This window comes from Lampetra fluviatilis, chromosome 34 (genome assembly GCF_964198595.1).
Source record: "Lampetra fluviatilis chromosome 34, kcLamFluv1.1, whole genome shotgun sequence".
NCBI classification, from domain to species: domain Eukaryota; kingdom Metazoa; phylum Chordata; class Hyperoartia; order Petromyzontiformes; family Petromyzontidae; genus Lampetra; species Lampetra fluviatilis.
In genome coordinates this window covers 4,555,643-4,578,786 of record NC_136308.1, presented here as the reverse complement: position 1 = coordinate 4,578,786, position 23,144 = coordinate 4,555,643, and the positions used below count along the sequence as shown (strand labels likewise).

The 23,144-nt window shown below is 50.3% G+C and overlaps 1 protein-coding gene across 12 annotated transcripts in view; it reads left to right on the top strand.

Annotated features, from left to right (window-relative positions):
- LOC144944306 (glutamate receptor-interacting protein 2-like) overlaps positions 1-23,144 on the top strand; it is a 209,150-nt gene that overhangs the window by 56,610 nt on the left and 129,396 nt on the right. Inside the window, exon 1 of one of the 12 annotated variants that reach the window (XM_078872353.1) lies at positions 21,269-22,013. The exons of the other annotated variants lie outside the window; for them this stretch is intronic. Coding sequence (XP_078728479.1) covers positions 21,962-22,013 — 52 coding nt within the window. The 5' untranslated portion in view covers positions 21,269-21,961. Of the gene's footprint in view, positions 1-21,268; positions 22,014-23,144 lie in introns of those variants that run through there. 12 annotated transcript variants of the gene reach the window in all.

The window sequence follows — 23,144 nt, the reverse complement described above, 5'->3', positions numbered from 1 at the left end:
AATGTTGTTAATTCTTTTCAACGGTCATATTATAGAAATGTTAACACATTCCTGCGGAGGGAGCTGGTAGGAACGTTGGGTTGCTCGGTCAATGGCCAGTGTCAACGGCGGCGTGGTGTATTCCGCAAATATGGCCGACTGTGAAGGTGGGCACAAGCCGGCGTGAGTAGGTTAAACGTTGAGTTTTATAAGGGCACCACGGGGTGACCAGCCCCTCAACTCCCACCCCCCACCCCTCCGACCCCCCACCCAGCCCCACCCTCCCCACCCTCCCCTCTCCACCCAGCCCCACCCAACCCCACCCTCCCCACTCAACCCCTCCCCACCCTCCCCTCTCCACCCAGCCCCACCCTCCCATTTTTGGATGCACGACGGACGGACGGACACAATAATCCCCTGTGTATGAAGCTTTCTCATTAGTTGTGTAATTGCGATGTTTAACAGTGCATCCTGCTGTCATATAGCCCCGTTTAATAAGTACGAGTTTCGTAATGTAACATTGGTACACGCTGCAGCGCACCTCACTTTAAATCGTTACGATGTTTTACTGAGGCTCATAATTCTATTCGCTTACAATTATAACAGATGGAGCAGCTGCTGTCAACAGCTAATGACAGCTTGAGTGCTGAGGTTAATGCCTATAATAATGTAACCGGTTTGACTGAGAGCCCTAGATTGATAAACACAAATAATACTTTGATCGTACTGAACTCCGAAGAGGTCTATCAGGAATTAACTCACGGTTTGAGTAAAACTTCTTAATTATGTTTCACAACCAGAAACGTGTTTTATACAATCAAGACATTCATGCATTTTTACACTCCCCAAAGTGCATTTTAAACAGTTGGAAACATAATTCTGCATGGATGCTAACGTAGCTATGAGAGGCATTGTAAATAGCGATCTGGCCAGGTGGCTTCGTCTTAAGAGTGCTCGACTCACATCTGGAGTTCATATCTCTCGCAGCAATAAACTGCCTTGCGGCCCTCCGCCGTCACATTCCAGCAGTAGGCGCCGAGCAACGTGGGACCCGTAACGTGGAGCAGGATGTTTATTGTTGGAAGTGTTCCATGCGTTGGAAAATGTGAAAAAGTGAGGGGGGGCAAAAATAACCTTTTTATCCCTCCCAGGGATTGCAAAAAATGAACAGAAGGCTTTACGTGATTGAGTAGCACTGAAGGTCAACAGTGGTTGTGTGCAATGGTTCAGACTTGCCCCTGGTATAGGAATGTGGAATTTACACAACTGGTTCAGAGCTGTCAAGAAGAGGATGAGCACCACCATGCATCTGATCAGCATGCTTGGCTACATACGGTGTGAAAGAAGTTCAACATAGTTCAAGTTCAACATGCCCATGTGATTACGCAACCAATTTGACCTTTTTGTTATCCTATGAGCAACTGACCCCAACAATAGGAATGTGGAATTACCACCAGCAAGCTCAGGGTTGCCAGTGCCAGATGAGTTCTGCCCCAGCGCTCAATTGAGCAGGGAAGACACATTTAGTTTGACTCTCGAAGTCAGTAAAAACGATTAATCTGTGGGTGTGACAGTGAGTTGGCACGCGGTTCCGAAGCCCTGCCATGACCACTGACAATTCGGTAACGAACACCTTGACGCGCTGCGCTACATCACCTCGCACCGTGTCCCCCCCCCCCCCCCCCATCGTCCGATATCGACTTCACCCGCTCCGGCAGCTTCTCCTCCTTCTAAGGGACCATTGTCCCTACCTAGCAAGGGCAGTGCGCACCTCGGGCTGATGCTGTCGATAAATCTTCACCGCCCGGCACCCGTTTTGCGCTGCGTGATTTTCTGTGGCGCTGAGTCGTCGTGGGAGTTGTGGCCCATGTGCTGCTGCTGCTGCTTGCTGCGAGCGGTGATTTCTTTCAACCCCCCATCCCCCCCCCCATCACCATCCCCATCCCCATCTCCAGCCCACCGAAAAGCCCTCGGGCACAGCTGGTGGGGATGGGGTGGGGGGCACTTTCAAAGGAGACAGCGCAGATATAGAAACACAGGGAGATTTATGCCGCAGTCCAACTGTTGTACTCCCAGGGTTTATAGGAGCATTGCTCGGGGGGGGGGGCACACGTGAACTGAGAGTACCCCCCCCCCCCTCGTTCGCGTGAGGGGCCGCGAATGAGGGGAGTGAAATGGGGTTCTTCTGTGGGAGAATGTCGGTGTTGGTGTTGCCAGTACACGGAATTATAACTCTGACTTCGAGCTTAGCTTATACGTAAACTGCGTGGAAATCCAATGTATGGTGTTGAACCGCGTCTGGTATAAACGTGTCACTCCATTCCCACCGATGGAGCAAATCATCATCAGAGTGTATGTGTTTTGGGCATTTAGTGAAGATTCCTTTCGGGTTTCTTCGTGTTATTCAACATTGACAGCAGTCGACGTTGAAAGGGTTTTAACAAGATGCCGTGCGTAATTATGAGTGCAAGAAGCAGTGCGGACGCCAGGAGTGCAGTTTTTTGAGCGAGTGGGAATGTGAAAGAATGACCCAATGTGTGAGTGAAGAAATTGACTGAGCGTGCGTTGTTGTTGTTGTGAGTGAAGCGTGAGAGTGAACGGTGGCACTGACGAGTTAGCGAACGAGCAAAGTGAGGAGCAAGTAGGTGAGTGAGTGAGTGAGTGACCCACAGAGTGAGCGTGTGACTGACGGAGTGAGCGTGTGAGTGACGGAGTGAGTGAGTGACGGAGTGAGTGAGTGAGTGACGGAGTGAGTGAGCGTGTGAGTGACGGAGTGAGTGAGCGTGTGAGTGACGGAGTGAGTGAGCGAGTGACTGACGGAGTGAGTGAGCGTGTGAGTGACGGAGTGAGTGAGCGTGTGAGTGACGGAGTGAGTGAGCGTGTGAGTGACGGAGTGAGTGAGCGAGTGACTGACGGAGTGAGTGAGCGTGTGAGTGACGGAGTGAGTGAGCGTGTGAGTGACGGAGTGAGTGAGCGTGTGAGTGACGGAGTGAGTGAGCGTGTGAGTGACGGAGTGAGTGAGCGTGTGAGTGACGGAGTGAGTGAGCGAGTGACTGACGGAGTGAGTGAGCGTGTGAGTGACGGAGTGAGTGAGCGAGTGACTGACGGAGTGAGTGAGCGTGTGAGTGACGGAGTGAGTGAGCGAGTGACTGACGGAGTGAGTGAGCGTGTGAGTGACGGAGTGAGTGAGCGAGTGAGTGACGGAGTGAGTGAGCGTGTGAGTGACGGAGTGAGTGAGCGTGTGTGTGACGGAGTGAGTGAGCGAGTGAGTGACGGAGTGAGTGAGCGAGTGAGTGACGGAGTGAGTTAGCGTGTGAGTGACAGAGTGAGTGAGCGAGTGAGTGACGGAGTGAGTGAGCGTGTGAGAGACAGAGTGAGTGAGCGAGTGAGTGACGGAGTGAGTGAGCGTGTGAGTGACAGAGTGAGTGACCGTGTGACTGACGGAGTGAGTGAGCGTGTGAGTGACGGAGTGAGTGAGCGTGTGAGTGACGGAGTGAGTGAGCGAGTGACTGACGGAGTGAGTGAGCGTGTGAGTGACGGAGTGAGTGAGCGAGTGACTGACGGAGTGAGTGAGCGTGTGAGTGACGGAGTGAGTGAGCGAGTGACTGACGGAGTGAGTGAGCGTGTGAGTGACGGAGTGAGTGAGCGAGTGAGTGACGGAGTGAGTGAGCGTGTGAGTGACGGAGTGAGTGAGCGTGTGTGTGACGGAGTGAGTGATCGAGTGAGTGACGGAGTGAGTGAGCGAGTGACCCACGGAGTGAGTGAGCGTGTGAGTGACGGAGTGAGTGAGCGAGTGACCCACGGAGTGAGTGAGCGTGTGAGTGACGGAGTGAGTGAGCGAGTGACTGACGGAGTGAGTGAGCGTGTGAGTGACGGAGTGAGTGAGCGAGTGAGTGACGGAGTGAGTGAGCGTGTGAGTGACGGAGTGAGTGAGCGTGTGTGTGACGGAGTGAGTGATCGAGTGAGTGACGGAGTGAGTGAGCGAGTGACCCACGGAGTGAGTGATCGAGTGACCCACGGAGTGAGTGAGCGAGTGACCCACGGAGTGAGTGAGCGTGTGAGTGACAGAGTGAGTGATCGTCTGACCGAGCGAAGGAACGACCGCGCGAACAAACGTGGCGAGTGTCCGTGCCATTGAGTTACCAAGTTCACTGAGGTCTCTGGCATTGAGTAGGGACAGGTTTGGTGCGGCGGGCGTGCGGGCAATTAAATGAGACAATTGCTGTGGCTGCACAGGATTCGGTCGCTCACTCGTCAATTCCCCCACGCGGTATGCGGAGTGGTAGAGACGTCCCTCGTATCACGCGGTGCCCCATAGCAACGATGGAGAGCCGTGACACGCGAGCGAGCGGGCAGGTGAGCGTACGGGTGAGTGGGCATGCAGGCAGACACGGGGTGGATACGGCACTGCAACACGCACGCACGTACACATGTGCCATGATCTCGCTGTCCTTCAGATACCGCTTCGGAGCTCTGAAAGTGTCACCTGGAGGTAAAAAAAATGTAAAAACACACACATACACAGGCGATTTTTGTGTCGTGTTTTTAGTTTTAAGTTACATAATTGTGTATGCAATTGGCTGTGCTTTTAAACAGTACGTCGTGTTTATTTAAAAAACCACATAATGTGTTTTATATATAAACCATCTTTAGAATATGAAAAGAAAATGCCGTAATATGTCAGCGTGATGTTGAAAGAAATATTTTGAGATCTGAAAAGGAGACCCCGGGTATGTGTGAGTGTGTTAGCCATTTACCCTTGAACTTAAACATGTTTCTGTCGACAATTGTAGTCTTTTTTTTCTTCTTCTCCAAATTCTGTTGAGCAATTGGTATTGACTGCTCACCGAGCCCCGTTTGCCACGTAAAACAGAGCAGTTGTAGACATTGTGACTGCCAGTCAACTCCCAGCAATAATGGAGTACGCATCACGACTGTAAGTGGGTCCCCTGCTGCCTGAAATCGTCGTGCGTCACGTGGGTAACGCGTCCATGGCCACCAACAATGTCGGATAGAGCATGCTGGGTACGATGGCTCTCCAACGTAGCTTGACGGTCTCTATTTTACCGTCATCGGTCAAGGTCAAGAGGTCGTCGTAGCCATTGCCGTCGATGCAACCGCACCTTTGCCATTACTTGCATAGTCGTTTTGATTGATCGTCAAAATTACATCGATTATAATAACGACATTTTCTGCCCCTTTGTCCATCCAATGCTGGGTGGAGGACTCCCCATACTTCACCTCGCTGGTTGTCGATGGGGTTCACTCAGAATCGGATCAGATACCACTTGCCACGATATTAACCATGGGTGGGAATCAAACTCAGGTCGTCAAATTCATAATGCAGTGGGCTACCGACTGTGCCGTTGCTCCACCGAACCAATCATCGTTCATCACCATTTGATTAATTGTAGCGTATTCAGGGTCACAATTAGATTTGATTTAATACAATTTTTTTTAAACATTGCTGGGTATAGTAGCGCATCTAGAAGATACAAGGGTGTCGTTAAACTCATTACGGGCAACGTATACCCGTTGAAACGCATCGATTCTGCCGCATGCGATTCAGCGCCCCATACATATACTTGTATTGATCTTCGGACATTGATCGTTAACAACAAATCGCTGCAATGTCCCACCCTGTAAATGCACAATATCAAGGCTCCTTGCACTGCAGCGTGGCTGCTCGCCTTGCGGAGACTCCAGGGGTGAGGACGCTGCGAGGCGATCGCTCTCCCCGCGTGCGAGTTGGCGCTGGCGGTGCTCTTCGTTCACTGCTCCAGCCAGTGCCGGATGAAGCTAGTACGGGGCCTGTAGCATATGTTGTTATAAAGGGGCCCTCAATAAAAAAAACGTAAATATTACAACACTATTTTTTGACTTGCATAGTAAAGTAATTGTATTTTTTCATTTGCTATACAGCCAGATAATACGACAAATCCCTAACCCTTAAACACCCAGTCGTTCGTAAAAGTTGAAAGCGGTATAGTACTATAGTAATAGAGCAAGTGCAGAAGCACTGAACCGGAATTGATAACTTGAAAGCGTTTAGCGCCGGGCCCTTGAAAGTGCTGAGCCCGTAGCATATGCAGTTACTTTTGCTACTAGGATAATCCGGCACTGGCTCCAGCGAACGAGCTCAACTCTGTTTCCCACACTCGCCTAATGAGAGCCATGCCGCCAAATGCACGGTCCGCGAGCACACCCGAGGACGTCCCAGCCACGTGGCTTTAGTTTTTGATACATTGCACGACGGGCTTCAACAGCCCTTGTTTTGATGTATTTTTTTATGCTGCTTCTGATCTCATTGCTAAACATCGGCAGATGTTTTTCTAGCGTCTGTGTCTTTTCAAATTGTGGTTAAAGGATTTGCCTCGGGCATGCGTTGGTACAGAGTAGAGCTGTAATGATTCACCCCACCCCCCATCTTTCCTCCCACTCACAGATATTCAATTAATTAGTGCGATTTAAGGGTCATCATTCGATTCGAGATTTGTGTGTGTGTGGGGGGGAGGTTACATTGTGGTGAATGTGAGGTGGTCAGACGGCTCAGAGCATTGAGCTGGCACGGCTGAAAACCTGGAATCTGGGTTCCCAAGTTCAGTGAGTTAATGGTTTCAGCCCATTCACCAATGACTGCACCGTTAAAATAAAAATAAAAATTGTCATGTGGAATGTGTCACTGCACTTCATTTGGCTAAATTCCAGCCCCCGATATTAAACCATTCAGTTTGACCATCATGAGATGAGCATTACTCTCGGATTTGGTAGACGGTGCTGTCCTTTTCTTAATGGATCAGATGTCCCTTGAAGCAATCTCAGAAATAGCTCTGTAATATCTGCTTCTGTGGACTTTTCTAAATTGAAGGGTTGCATTGGTCTGTGAGAGGTCTGAATGGATTTTTCGTCTCGTGACATGCCACTAATAGCACAATCACGATAAAATGTTGAACAAAGACAAACCACCGTTCGGTAACGCAGCAGCTTCTAGTGCCTGTGGAGCTGACATGATCCCATGAATACAACATCGAACGTTACACTTGTGATTCAATGAGTGTATTGTGATCTTGAAAAAAATAAATCCGGTTTGCCACTCGAACAAGCGTGGGGCTGGTGGTCATTCCCTGAGCCAGGGGTAGAAATCCCACATTCCTTGCAGCAGAGACCACATTCCGATGGATATAGCGACTCAATCAATGGGATAATCACTGTTGACTTCCCATAGAGATGCCTTCATTGAGTCGAAGGGATAAAATGGCTGAGTTGTCTTCTCACTGGAATTTGAACCCGAGCTGTGCTCTCTCACCACTACATTGGCAGCCCTTTATAAATCTACTGCTCGACAAAGACCTCCACATGCTGCTGTCATGGATGTTGTTTGACCATACTTCACCAAGCCAGTCAGTGTGGGTTGGTGAAGGGGTTATGGGTCCAGGGCCGATACACACATCACTCACCACTGATGTGGATAGTCTCTGGGTGTATATCACAGTGTGGCAATACTCCTGACATCCGGTCACTAAATGAGGCGTTACATTTATCCACAGACTATAGCTTCCCCCTAATTATTGGTGATTTCGTCACGCCTATTCTATATTTGCTTAAATTAATTTAACCGAAGTTAATTCTGAATTGAGACCCCTGCGTGAGTGGGCCAATATACCCTCCAGAGTGGCTCTCTGGAACTTCCTAGTGGAGGCCTTTCTGCCAGCAACGGCATCAGCCAGCAATTGCAGGGTTGCACCTTTACCCTCTACTTGTGGAAACTGTTGAGATTCAAATTTTTTTTGCAACATGAGACCATGATGTTATAACCGCGATCTCGCACTGTAACGAATAGCCGGATAGTAAGATACGTCTATTGAAACGCTCGTGTGAAGTGATGGGAACAGACGTGAGACATAATTCAGATGATCCGCGATCTCGGGATACTTAGAGTTACACAACAAAGGCGCGTGTCAAGCGATGAGTCATGTCAGGTGGCTGAGTCGACACCACCGAGGTGGTAATCTACGGAGCGGCTGTGCCAGGTTGCCCATGTGTGATGAATTCAAGATAACGGGATCTTGACTCGCGTCAGTGAGCTAAGCAGAAAGGCAACGGAAAACGGGGGTAGGGTGAGATACTACGGACGAAAAGATCTTGTAAACAATGCATTTCATAATTGCCATTTTAATATTTTACATTCAAATATAACAAATATTCACCCATCATAAACCAACATTAAGCACGAAGCAATGCCCAAGATCGACATCGCTTAAGGAAGTTTTTCGTACAACGGCGTATTGACAAAGGGCTCTACATGATTATTATTACGTACATTATTTCAAATGCGTTATTAATGTATACATCACTAATATCGTCTATGCATACACGCATACGATATATACACACACACACATACCCATGCTACTAGATCTGTAAGAGAGCCATTTATTTTTATTAAGGCCAGTGTTTCCATCATAATCCTGTTATCCTTTATTAACATTTAACAAGCCTAAGTGTATACAGTGTACATTGCATAACCACGGCCCTTGGAGGTTTTTTTTATTCTTAGAAAACTAATCAAAAGTCGCCTTTCATACTTTAACATGAGTCATTTATAGTTTTAAATTATTACGTAAAAAAAACCTAATTGGTAGTAATTCAAATTGCTTTTGCTTTTTTAACAAAGCCAGTTAAAACTATATTCTTAGGTTTTTTCGGTAAAGTCACGTAGGTAAAAAATTAAAATTCATAAAAGTAAAATTAAAATTAAATAAAAATCACGACGTTTCGGAGGCAACACAAGCTTCCGTCTTCAGGTGGAACCGTCACAGCACGATAGCTGTATCACCTGAAGACGGAAGCTTGTGTTGCCTCCAAAACGTCGTGATTTTTTTTATTTTTTATTTATTTTATTTTTTACTTTTATTAATTATAATTTTTTACCTACGTGACTTTATCGAAAAAACCTAAGAATATGAATCCTTGCAGTCACGAAAGCTTCAAATCTAGAACCAGTTAAAACTGACGGCCGTCATCAGTCGAGCGGAGCAATTGAGCCGCTGCACCACGAAGTAATTCGTGGCCAGTGGCGCCTCCTCCTTTCGTGTTTATCGCAACCCGACTCGAAAGCGGAGAGCCCAGTACATTGTCGGACGTGCCGCAATCACTCCTTGCAGTGCACTGCTCCGGTCCTCGGATATATTGTGGGCACACATTACCGCCACCTATAAATCCTTGCAAAGGGCTACGTGTTACGAAAGGCAGTAATTCTAGTCGTCGTGTGAATGCGATTGACAACAAAGTGCACTTGCGCGCTCAGAGACAAACGTTTGGCCGGTTGCTCCTTTTGGGTGTCGCAAAGTCGTTGAAATCCCAGTCTCCTATTCTTAGGTTTTTTCGGTAAAGTCACGTAGGTAAAAAAATTAAATTAATAAAAGTAAAATAAAAATCACGACGTTTCGGAGGCAACACATGTGAAGACGGAAGCTTGTGTTGCCTTCGAAACGTCGTGATTTTTATTTTATTTTTATTTTACTTTTATTAATTTTAATTTTTTACCTACATGACTTTACCGAATAAACCTAAGAATATGAATCCTTGCAGTCACGAAAGCTTCAAATCTAGAATCCCAGTCTCCGTGCGACAGCCTCCATAGGACAACTGTTGAGAGCAGATCGAGGTCAAGATACATAAAGACGTGAATTAGCGTGCAGCATGGAGAGCCAAAAAAATAATTATACAATGAAAAGTAACATAGCAGTGTTCCTTTAGAATACAAGGGGAGCTGCGATGGATGTTTAAGTTGGAGATAGTGGCCGTGATGTCTCTGTGTGGTCGAATTGTGTGGGGATTCATCTCCTTGGTTCTTTCGGTAAAGTCACGTAGAAGGGAAATAATAAAATAATAAAAATAAAACATAATAAAATAATTCTCACGACGTTTCGGCCACAACGCAAGCAGCCGTCCTCAGGTGTGGCCGAAACGTCGCGAGAATTATTTTATTATGTATTATTATTTTATCATTTCCCTTCTACGTGACTTTACCGAAAGAACCAAGAAGATGAATCCCTGCAGTCACGAAAGCTTTAAATCGAAATTGTGTGGGGATGCTGAGCCAAGTTAGGAGGAGACTCGGGGGGGGGGGGGGGGGGGGGGGCGGCGTGAAAGAGGAGGCACAGATTGATGCTGTTTGTGATTTTCTTGGCCTTATCAAAGAGACATGAGCCAAGTTCATCACACCTGCCATGTGATTGGGGTGGTATAGAGGTGGCTGGGTCCTGGGCATGTGGTGATGAAGAATTGTGAGTTTATGATCAATTGTGGTCATGGCTGAATGGAAGTAAGCTTTGGTCCTTGTAAGGGCAGCCTCATTTAGGCTTGACGTGAACCCTTTCGTTCGTATTTGTGAATGGATTTCTGGACTGGACTTGCCTTCTGCCGTCTCTCCAGCTTGCCCGTGGTGACTTGGTTTGTGCACGAGGGTCAGGGGAGAACCAGTGGGCATGGGCAGTTCGTGAAACTGATGAGTCTTCAGAGGGACAAGACTATTTAGTGCATTGGACAGCTTTGTATTTGAGTGCTGCACAGAGGCTTCATTGGATCCTTAAAATAGGGGTCAACAAACAGAATGTGGGAGTAGGGAAATTAAGGAATCAGTTGAGATGTCAGCTCACGGGTTAGTACCGTGTGTTCTGCCCCATGGCAGGTATGAGGGTGTTGATTACACAGGAACTTCCTGATATGGTGTTGAGTTTGGTCACGTGACTAGGAAGTTACGAAGTAACATTCTCTAAGCCATGAGGCAGGGTGTCAGCCATTACACAGAGTACAAAATGGAGGCACAAATAGCGTCTCAGTGAAGACTGGTGCATCTATTCATTGTGGGACTTTAAGAAGCATTGTCTGGTAGTTCGTTTATGTTCTTATAATACTGGGAATGTTATAATGTTAGGATTGCCGTTATAATGCTGTAAATGCTTTTATAATGTTGTTAAATTGTTATGATACATATGAGGCTTAGTTAACCACGAAGCCTGCCACTTGCATTATTGTGAATGTTACTTATAGTTGGATAAGTCGAGTCAGACTTGTACCCATGTAACTTTAATGCAATCTTGAGAGCAACGATGAAGAAGTATCTCATCCACAGTTCAGTGTTATGTGCAGTGCTGTACATTTAGGCTGCAGTATGGTGATTACACGATGTGACCTTATTCAACACAGTAGCTTATTCTCTTGTGTAGCTATTCAGTGCTAATGTAGGTGCCTGGTCCATCCAGGACCTATTGTTGAGTTTCATGTTATCTAAGACAATGTTATGATGCTCCTTGCGTTCATTCGTTGTATCGATATTGCAAGTATTAACAGATGCTGTATTTTGTGCTGTGTTTTTCCATCAGTTTTACCTCGTTCTAGTCATTACATAAATTTGGAGTCGGATGTTCACCCTGGCTCTGAAGGTTTATTGAATGCGAGGTTAACTACTCAGATAGTGATGAGGCCGAGACATCACTGTAATTCCCCCGCGGCACCGATTACTTCTCGCGAAAGAAGTTCAACATACGTATACAGATGTAGTGGTGATACGCGCTGGGTGTGTACGTCATGTGCCAGCGCGTATGTACGTGTGTGTGTGGTGACGCGCGCTGACGGGGAGGAGCAGGCGTCAGTGCGCGGGTGGGGGTAGTGCTGCTGATTGGCTGTGTGCCGGTGACGCGCTGAGAGGGAGTGATCGGGTGGCAGCGCGGTGTGATTGGTGGAGGGGTGGAAACACGCGCTGGGCGGAAACGGATCGTAGAGATAGCGCGTGGTGATTGGGTAACTGAGGAGCGGTGCCGACGTTGAGGTCCGCATCCGCTCCGTCTCCTGGGAGGAAGAGATATATAAGATGATGCAGAGAGGAGTAGGGGGGAGAAGTGGAACCATCTAAGAATGAAGACGAAGGTGCAGAGATAGAGCCCGGAGAGGAGAGTAATGGAGAGTAATGGAGAGTAATGGAGAGTAGAGGAGAGTAAGGTATAGTGTGTAGCCAGCGAGAGAGAACGGTCTACACGAGCTGAGTAATGTATAGTGTGTAGCCAGCGAGAGAGAACGGTCTACACGAGCTGAGTAATGTATAGTGTGTAGCCAGCGAGAGAGAACGGTCTACACGAGCCGAGTATGCATACGGTGTAGCCAGAGAGAGAGGAAGGTCTACACGAGCCGAGTATGCATACGGTGTAGCCAGAGAGAGAGATGCAAAGTCTACACGAGGCGAGTGGAGAGTGTAGCAGAGGCGCAGAGTCTACACGAGGCGAGAGAGGAGTGTAGCCGAGGCGCGGAGTCTACACGAGGCACAGAGAGCCAGCAGCACAGAATCCAGAGTCAAGAGAAGCGCATTGTGAAGAAGAGAGGCCACGCGTTGTATTGTTACAAGTCAAGATTTAATAAAAGAAGTGTGTTCCCGTCAAGGAGTTTCCTGCCGTCATTTTCCAATACTTCATCTGGCGTCAGAAGTGAAACGGGCTTCCAAGCATGGAGACAAGGAAGACCCGTAGGACCCACGGGATTGACCGCGAGGAAAACCTGGACGACTCGGGGCCGCTGGTGGCGGGGGGCGAGGAGGAAGACTTGCCCACGCTACAGGATCCGTCGACGGCGCCGGCCGAGCGACCGGGGACCGAGGCCGTGCTTCGTGAGGCGCACTCCCGACTGGCGGAGCTGCTGCTCGCCGCCGCGTCCATCTTGGCGGAGATCAGCTCGTCGGGAGGAGCGGGGACGGTGGGGGACATTTTACAAGGTCGCCCCGTAGATTCCCGCCAAAACGAATGGGGGATTCCCGCCATTGCGCCTGGGCCTACTTTTGGCGGGAACGGCGAGCGCCACGTGGTGGTGGGTTCCCAAGCGCGCGCATCGACGTCATCAGCGCGCGAGGGGGTCCGCCATTTTACGTCTGCCCCTGGAGCCGCCATCTTACACACCGACGGAGAGGCGGAGAGGAACCACGAGGCGGATGACTTCATTTTTCAGCAGCGTCTGCCCACGTTGTCAGCCTTCAAGGCGGAAGGCGGAGACTGGGGCAAATTTCAGCGAAGGTTTTTGGCGCATCAAGAGATGTCAGCGTGGTCCGATGCTACGGCGCTGCGGGCGTTGCCTGCCCTGCTGGACGACGACGCGCTCGCGGCCTTCAGGTCTGCACGGAAGTCGGACCGCTCCACACTGAAGGATGCGCTGGGTTTGTTGGCCAGGGTCTACGGACCTCCCTCGGCGTGCCGCCATCATTTCTACGCAAGACGGAAAGCGGCCACGGAGACCGCGCTGGCCTATCGCACGGCGTTGCTGGCTCTTGCTGATGCTGCGTTCCCTCGGATGGACGAGGAGGGCCAAGACGCGATGGTTTTGGAGCAGCTGCTTAAGTTGGCGCAGGACTTGGGGGTCCCTATCAACACAGCTGACGAGATTGATATTTCTTCTTTGAGAGTCGCCACGAGTATTCAAGCGCACGAGGCCCTACAACGGAAACAAGGAGTTGGTTGCAACGCTGCTGTCGTCGCAGCTCCGGGTTCGGTGGTCACCGAACCCCAAGTCGTCAGCCCACGAGAGGAGGCGTTCGCCACGGGACGACCAGGGGACTGGAGGCCGGGGGCTCGGTCGCCTCTGCGATCGGGCCGAAAGTCGGAGCAACCAAGATCTACTCCGACCCTCGTCACGTGCTATAACTGCGGCCTCCGGGGCCACGTGGCGTCCGGGTGCCGCGCTCCGCGTCAGCGCGCCATGGGTGCTCGGCTGGACGACGACCGAGATCCCAAGTCATCTCTACAATCCCCGGCAAGTCGCGGCACCTCACACGCTCGGCCTGTTTATTCGGCACACATGGGACGCCGCGTTGCGGCGGAGGAGGGCCGGTTAAGGTTCGGGGATTCGGTTCGGCGAGGGGGGTTCGGCCGGGACCAGGGAGACATTGAATGGGCGGAATTGGGGCATAGAATTGTGGCTGCTTCGGCGGGTTCGTCCGTTGTTACGGGATCTATTGATGGGGTCGAGATTAGGGTGTTAGTGGACACGGGGGCATCGGCAACTATTATATCGGACCTCATTTATGATATTCTCCCAGTCCAATGTCGTCCGCTGCTTCCAGTGGAGGTGCCATTTTACGCCGCTAATGGGGGATCGTTGGGCATTATCGGTCAGATTAGGGCGTCCATTTGCATTGGAAATATCAAATTGTCGGGACCCGTTTTCGTTTCGTCTTCTTTGGCGGTTCCGTGTCTTTTGGGCACTGATTTTTTGGCTAAAATGCCCATTAAAATTCTTATCGATCAACGATGCATTGAACTGCCATCGGGTCGCCGGATTGCATTTTTGACGAGCCCTACTGACATTCGGACGGCGTGCGCTACGATACAAGCGGTGGCGACACAGACCGTGCATGTGCCCCCGGGTTCACAGATGTTGATTCCCCTCCGGTTGCGGAAACCATGGGTGAGGGAGGCTTCGGAACAAAGTATGCTTTTGGGTCCTTCTAACAAGGCTGTCGGGGGTCTTGATCTATCGGTGGCTCACACTTTGGTGCGGGCTGACAGGGATCCGTTTGTGATGGTTTTGAACGCGGGGTCGCGGCCAGCTGTCATTCCACAGGGCACCGTGCTGGCTCACGCGGCGCAGGTCCCTGTGGATGATGGGTTGGTTGCGCAGGTGGGCTCGAGCCCCGCGCGGAACGTTGAGCCAAGGGAAGACCTTGAGTGGGTCCATTCGCTATGCGCCGCCTCGGACGATTTGTCGGCGGCGCAGTTGGGTGCGCTGCGCGAGTTGCTCATAGAGTTCTCTGATGTGTTCAGTAAACATGAGTATGACATTGGGTGCACGGATTTGTTGCACCACCACATTGAAACGGGCGATGCGGCGCCGGTCAAGCTAAATCCCTTCCGACTGAGTCCCGTGGAGAAGGAACATGTTCAGTCGGCTGTTAACGAAATGCTAGAAGCCGATATTATTTCGCCCTCCTCTAGCCCATGGGGAGCGCCTATTGTGCTGGTTAAGAAGCAGGACGGGTCCCTGCGATTCTGCGTTGATTTCCGTCGCCTGAATAAGATCTCTGTGGCTGACGCGTATCCGCTCCACAGGATGGATGAGTCCCTCGATGCATTGTCTGGTGCGCGATATTTTTCGACTCTTGATTTGTTATCGGGGTTTTGGCAGTTGCCGCTCGACGAAGAGTCGAAACCTAAGACAGCATTTCGGACTCCAGGGGGGCTGTTCCAGTTTAACCGGTTACCCAGGGGACTTCACTCCTCTCCAGCGACGTTTCAGCGACTTATGGAGTTGGTTTTGGCGGGCTTGCAGTGGGATACATGCTTGATTTATATGGACGATGTCATTGTTTTCAGTAAAACGTTTGAAGAACACCTCCAGCGATTGAGAGGGGTGTTCTTGCGAATGCGATCGGCTAAGCTGAAATTTAAACCGGCCAAATGTCACCTCCTTCGGAAGTCGGTTAGATACTTGGGTCACATTGTCGATTCTTCGGGGATCTCCACCGATCCCGCGAAGACGGATTGTGTCGGTTCGTGGCCGACACCTACGTCCGTTTCCGACGTGCGTAGTTTCATCGGGTTTGCTTCTTATTATCGGCGGTTCGTTGAGCACTTCGCCACTATTGCAAAACCCTTGCACGCTCTAACGGCGAAGGGAGTGAAGTTCAAATGGGGACCGGAGGAGGAGGCCGCGTTTCGCTCCCTCCGGGACGCCTTGGTGGGTGCCCCACCCTTGTGTTATCCCGATTTTGCGAGTCCCTTTTTGCTGGACACGGATGCTAGCAACACGGGCATTGGGGGGGTGCTATCCCAAGTCGTTGGGGGTGTCGAAAGAGTTGTCGCCTACGGTAGTAGGGTGTTGTCTCCGGCGGAGCAGCGCTACTGCGTCACCCGTCGCGAGCTGCTTGCCGTTGTCTTTTTTGTGCAGCAGTTTAGGCCATATCTCTATGGTCGTCACTTTACGGTCCGAACGGACCACGCGGCGCTACAGTATTCATTGAGGGTCGCCCAGCCCTCGGGCCAGTTGTCGCGTTGGTTGGAAGTCCTCCAGGACTATCAGTTTACGACTACGTACCGTAAGGGGTTGCGACACACAAATGCCGATTGCTTGTCGCGGTTGTTGCCTTGTGATGAATGCGCGTGTTTGTCGGGATCGGCGCGCTGTAAACCGACGCTTGCGGGGGAGATGGGGGCACTGGCTGCGACAGCGGGCGCACCGATCGTGGATGATTCCACCGCCTCTCAGGGTCGGGACTCGCTGCTCTCGTTGTCGCTCAGCGAATGGGGCCGTCTCCAGATGGCGGACAGCTCGCTGCTAGCATTGCGCCGCAAGGTTGGGGGTCCCGAAGGGGACCAGGAGCGTACCGGCTCCTATGTACTTGAGCAGGGCATGTTATTGAGATGGGACAGTTTGTCCCGGCGGAACGCACTCGTGGTGCCTTCCGCTGTAAGGGGGAGGGTTGTCTTGGCGGCACACGAACGCCTCTTGCACTTGGGAGTTAACAAGACGCTTGCCCTGCTTCAGCGTGACTATTACTGGCCGGGAATGGGAAGTGATGTGGAAAATATTCTGAAGGGGTGCGTTGAGTGCGCCAGGCATAAACCACCGCCCGTGGCAGCTAATCCACCGCTGCAATCTATTCAGGTCTCGCGTACTAACGAGCTCGTTGCACTCGATATTTTGGGGCCCTTCCCAGTCACGCCGAGAGGGAATAAATATTTGTTAGTGGGGGTCGAATACTTTACCCGATGGCCTATGGCGTGGCCTCTCGCTAACCAGTCGGCAGCGGCTGTGACGGACGCCTTCGTCCAGGGCTATGTCCTGGACAAGGGGGCTCCCGAACGCCTGCTGACCGACCAAGGTAAAAAATTTTCGAGTAAATTGTTGCAAGAGGTGTGCGATCTGTTGGGTACCAAGAAGGTGCGTACCTCCCCGTACCACCCGCAGACAGACGGGATGGTGGAGAGACTCCACAAAACTTTGACTTCCATGCTGTGCCAGCAGGTGTGCGAGGCACATGTAGATTGGGACCTGCAGGTCCCGGGAGTCCTTGCCGCGTATAGAATGGCCCCCCATGCAGCTACGGGGTTTTCCCCATTCTATTTGATGTACGGTCGGGAAGCTGACCCGCCAGTGGAAACGCAACTTGGCCTGTCCGCTCCACGAACTAATTCTAAATTGGCAGAACATATTAAGTTTAATATTCACAAGCTGACAGAGGCGAGGGAGGCCGCACGGCTTAATTCGCGGGCTCGCCAAATTGCTAATGAACGGTTGCGGGCACGGAAGGTGTCCGGGCACGATTGGAAACCAGGTGACAGGGCCTGGCTGCATTGCCCTCAGGCACCCTTGGCTACGTCGCCTAAATTGTTGAGACCGTGGAGGGGACCCGTGGAGGTCGTGCGCGTTGCACGACCCCAGTGCGTTCAGATAAAGTGGGGAAAGCGCCGTTGGTACGTTCACCCCTCCCGACTGAAACCGTTCTCGCCTCCATATGGCCTCCCCTTGTGTCGTCATGGCCGAGCGTGTGACGTGACCGGCGACCCACAGGGGGAAATGTCTCTGCCTGATCCACGTGTATTTTCGCCTGATCTGCTCCCAGGTGTCTCGGATCTGACAGCTGCCGACCACCGGCGGCCGGATCTCCGCGGCGGGGCCGGCCCTTTCAGGCCCGTTCCGCGCCGTCTGGAGCAGCCGGAACCGTCGGACGGTCGTCAGTGTCCCGCCCCATACGACGGACCAGCCAGACGGACTCGCGCCAAGTCGTGCTACTTTGCGCGACCCGCCTCGTGAGGAGTCGGGGCTGTTGGTGCGCCTCGTCACTGCGTGTAGTCGCAGGGGCGCGGGGCGCGTTCGTTTTCTGGAATTTGCTTGTATTGTGTTGTTGTTGACTTTTCGTGTTCATTGTCAATTTGTACATAGTTGTTCTTGTTGTTGTTGTTCTTGTTGTTATGTTACGGGGCACACTGGGGGGTTACGGGGTTTTTTTTGGTTGGTTGTCATCTTATCGTAGCGGTTGGTTGTTGTTAGCAGCCGGGCCGGCTGCGAGCTATGTGGGAGGGGGTGATGTAGTGGTGATACGCGCTGGGTGTGTACGTCATGTGCCAGCGCGTATGTACGTGTGTGTGTGGTGACGCGCGCTGACGGGGAGGAGCATGCGTCAGTGCGCGGGTGGGGGTAGTGCTGCTGATTGGCTGTGTGCCGGTGACGCGCTGAGAGGGAGTGATCGGGTGGCAGCGCGGTGTGATTGGTCGAGGGGTGGAAACACGCGCTGGGCGGAAACGGATCGTAGAGATAGCGCGTGGTGATTGGGTAACTGAGGAGCGGTGCCGACGTTGAGGTCCGCATCCGCTCCGTCTCCCGGGAGGAAGAGATATATAAGATGATGCAGAGAGGAGTAGGGGGGAGAAGTGGAACCATCTAAGAATGAAGACGAAGGTGCAGAGATAGAGCCCGGAGAGGAGAGTAATGGAGAGTAATGGAGAGTAATGGAGAGTAGAGGAGAGTAAGGTATAGTGTGTAGCCAGCGAGAGAGAACGGTCTACACGAGCTGAGTAATGTATAGTGTGTAGCCAGCGAGAGAGAACGGTCTACACGAGCTGAGTAATGTATAGTGTGTAGCCAGCGAGAGAGAACGGTCTACACGAGCCGAGTATGCATACGGTGTAGCCAGAGAGGGAGGAAGGTCTACACGAGCCGAGTATGCATACGGTGTAGCCAGAGAGAGAGATGCAAAGTCTACACGAGGCGAGTGGAGAGTGTAGCAGAGGCGCAGAGTCTACACGAGGCGAGAGAGGAGTGTAGCCGAGGCGCGGAGTCTACACGAGGCACAGAGAGCCAGCAGCACAGAATCCAGAGTCAAGAGAAGCGCATTGTGAAGAAGAGAGGCCACGCGTTGTATTGTTACAAGTCAAGATTTAATAAAAGAAGTGTGTTCCCGTCAAGGAGTTTCCTGCCGTCATTTTCCAATACTTCACATACATAATAACCATTTTCCCCCGGCTTCCCTTTATCCCAACTCTTTAATTCCTTTTAGATTTTACTTGACGGCAATTCGCACGTTAAAAGTTTCTGTTGTAAAAGAAAACACGAAATTGAATCTACAACAATGAGTCTTTAAGCAATCTTTGTCAAATTGGGACCAGCTGCATTGTAATAGCTCCCTATCGATTCTGAACACTTTCAGTCTCGACAGCGCGCACACGCTGACACGCGCCACCTCTCAGTTGTGAAAGCACAGCTTCAGGCGTAATGAGAAGTAATCATGTGATGAGCGGCGGTTTGTTTCAGTAACGGGACGGGGTGGGAAGAAGAAAGTGGGCCGGGAACGAGGTACGGGAAACAAAATGTAAATGAACCGCAATTTACAAGCATGCCCATCCGTATTATGCAATTGACGGAGGTCTTCGTTTTATCTGTCAGTACTTTGAAAAAAACTGTTGATTTGTTTTCATCCCGCAGGAGTTTGCTCGACGCCGCTGTCGCTAAGACAAATTCGGAGATGGAAATTGTTTACGAGCTCGGGGATTTTTTTTTTTGCCCGTTCAAACATTGCTTAAGAATGAACAATTCAGCCGCTTTAAAATTAAACAATGAACAGACCGTAATGAACGATGATCCTGGCGTTGAGTATCGCAAACCGCTGTTGAGACACCCAGATTGTAAGAACCACCAGGGCCACGTTTGTGGTCAGGAGGCATCATTAAAAAGAGACCATGTAGGATTTTTTTTTGTGGCCGGGAGATCCACCGACAAAATACGGCTATGGATTAAACGTATTTAATGGGCGGTCAAATGTTTTGACAGTGGGACATTAACAGTGCACACAGCATAATTGTTTTTCAATATTGTAAAGACCGAACATCAATGCGCTTATTCTATTATGCGATGATTGCATTAATGTCGGCCTTCAGAGTATCCCGAACAATGGGTATCCATGACTATTTAATGTGTCGTTCCTGAAATGTTTGACCAGCCTCATATATAACAATTAAAATACACTTCGTTATTTAGAGGAACCTTGTAATTAAAACAAAGTCTGTAGGTTGTATGTTTAATTACTGAAAGGGGAAAAAAAAATCTATAAATTGGCCTATGGATCTTACAAATGAATGTCCCAAGTAGCAATTATTTAAACTAGGCAATCTGTAGCCAGTTTTGATGTCAATAAGCTGCATCGGTAACATGTGGCCTCTTGAAGAATAATTTGTTACCGAGAAACAAAAGCTTCACTAAATCTCAGGAGTATTTTTTATTTTTTAAAGAGAGTCTTGTACTGCGATGTTTGGCACAAACCATGACTGAGTGTTATGAAAGTGGAATCGAAACAGGAGTACCTGGAGAAAAGCCAATCATTCGAGGTGGTGATAACCAGCACCGCTATCTTCCAACCACCTTGGAGCTCTACCTACAACACCTGGCAAGCCCTCCCCTCAGCCCCCGGTGGTCACGCATCTCAGGATTAACCAGGGTCAGACATGCTTAGCTTCTGAAGTTTCGTCAAATAGGGGGCATTCAGTGTGTGATTAGGTCATAGGGAAAAGTCCATTGCCCCTGGATACCCTGATGTCACGGGCAGAAGTCAATGCCAAACAATCTGAGGCCCACAATTGAGTTGCAGCTGTGGTTAAACATGGTTAGTGGGGGTTTTTTTGGTTGCTGCTCCAGCAATTTTTGCAAACGCAATAATAACAAATAGTAATACTATAAATGTCCATCACTTTCCTCTGGTATCTCTATTGAGCCTTGCAGTGGCAAACAGGCGTGATATCACGGCAAGCAGTCAGTGGGTGTAAAAAGAGCTTACAGAATCCAGCTGGCTTGAGTGACAATCTTAAACCCAGGAGCCTAGGTCGAGGAAGGGGCTTTGCTAAGCCGTTGGCAATTTTCTGACCTTGCCATTCAGCAGGCTAATCTGCCCTGGAATTCTCACACAAGCCACATTGGTACTGAAAGGGGCGGCATTGGAATGAACCAAGTGAGAGCTTCGCTATGGGTGGGACTTGGGAATGTTTCGCATCCCCAACAGCTTTTTTGTTGCTGTTGCCCTATTCGTACATTGCTGACTGGACCATATTTCATGCAAAACAGGAGGTGGTTACAGGGGTAAAAAAAAAAACTTGAACATGATTACACAGTAATGTAATGTAAATGAGATTCATTATGCGCGCATGCGCTTCGGTGTGACGGTGCCGTACGTCGGCTTGGCAGATGGCATGGCATTGTAAGTGAAACACCCCTGCAAGCGGCATTGCGTTTCCCCTGGTCCAGACGCGGACAAACCCCCCCTCGAGCCGAGAGCGGGGCCCCTCATTCACCGCTGCCACGGGCGCAGCTTCCCGGCAGCAGCTGAGCAAGCCGCATCCATCGCCTTGCTCGTCTCCCCTTGCCCGCTCGCTCGTCTCGCTCTCACTGCCGCCGTTGCAATTCTGCCAAACGTTTTTCTATCCCGGAGCCGGTGGTCGCCAAAATCCCGTGGTGGCTCCTCGGTCAGCCGAGGCCAAGAGGAAAAGCCCTCCCGTTAAACACAACATCGCCATTTAACTCCTTGCTCTAGATGTAGTCTCCGGTGTAAGATCGCGTCTGCATTTTTAAAGCCCCTTAAAAAATAACATTTCTCTCTATCTCTCCGTCTTGCCTCCACCTCTGGTTGTTTGCTTATTTTTGGCTTTGTTCTTTAGCCAAGCCGAACTTGCCCTTAAGGTGGGGTGGGTTGTGCGTGGATGGGGTTCGTTTTTTGGGGAGTGGAGGGGGTGAAAACGAAAGAAAAAAAACGAACGCATGTGGGCCTTTGGAAGGCAGATGCATTTTTCTGCTTAAAATTTAAAACTTGGAAGCTGCTTTGCTTTGGCTACCACCCATCTGGCTTCTAAACCGAAGGGCATCTCGCTTGCTCGCTCGCTCCTCCTCCTCCACATCAGCGGGAGCGAAACTCAATTGAGTGCCCCGAGTCGGCAGACGCGAAGACTTTTCATGCCTTTGGATGTTCTCGACGATGCTCTGCGGTCTGCGGAGAGACCTGCACTCGGAGTTTGGTGAGTTTTCACAAGCGACGGATTTGCGAGCGGGCTGGGCGGGCGGGGTGGGGGGTGGGGGCTCCGTCACACCTGGCCAGCCCAGAAACTCGCCGCTTTGTGACGTTCTCGGTTGGCCGGGTGGCCTCCGATTGCCCGGGACAACATTTTCGCCCAAGTCCCAGGGCTGGTTGATTTTGTGATTTTTTTTGTTTGTTCAGGATGCCAATCTCGTCCGCTTCTTTTGTTATAATTCTCTGTGTGGAACGCTATCGAGTGTGTACATGTGCCATTCTTGACAAGGCATCAGCGGTAATCTGTAAGTGGTAGTAATAGAGTCTCGTGATAAGTGTCATATATTTGAGTGGCTAATAGGCCCTATTTCGTGACTATTGTGCTCATGCTGTTCATTATGATTCCTAGTGCTGGATTTTTGTGTCCGTGTGACTTTGGGAGCATGCTATAAAGCATTGCCTAAACTAAAACACCCAAGTGGAGATGTGTTGTTTGGTCATTCTCAAGAATATAAATTAGTTTGTGTACAAGGATGCTTGAAGTGGCATTGCTGAATAAAATGAGCCAATGCGTCGTGCAAAAAAGGCCACCTCATTAATGAATCTTAATTAATGCATTATGTATTCAAAGCCAAGGCTGTCCATGTTGTTGGGAAGACATGGGTACTGTGTTGCAACTGTCGGTTCATTGAACAAAATTGACAGAAATAAAATCCCTTCTACGTTTTAATCAAATCTGTGGCTGTCAGTATCCGGAGACGATAATTGTCGCGGCTAAGCAATTGCAACCGTGTTTGTGTTCTTTGTCATTCATAAGAAGACTGCAAACATTGCCAGAGTATAGTGCTCTACGGATGTTTGTAACAGGCTTTGGTGTGTGTGCCTGTGGGGAGCGGTGGCTTAGTGGTTAGCGCCACGCTGCGCTACAAACCCTGGCAACCCGAGTTCGATTCCCGCTCACGGCCAACACCAGTGACGATTATCTGAACCGGTCCTGGGCATCACCAAGGTCAACTCAGCCGCATATAAGTACCTGGTGCGATGTGTAAACATCGCCACTGGGGAGACAAAGGCGACCGAGTGTGGTGCTAGCCACCCACCCACCCCCTCGTGTGCCGTGCGGGCCTTTATAGGTGCT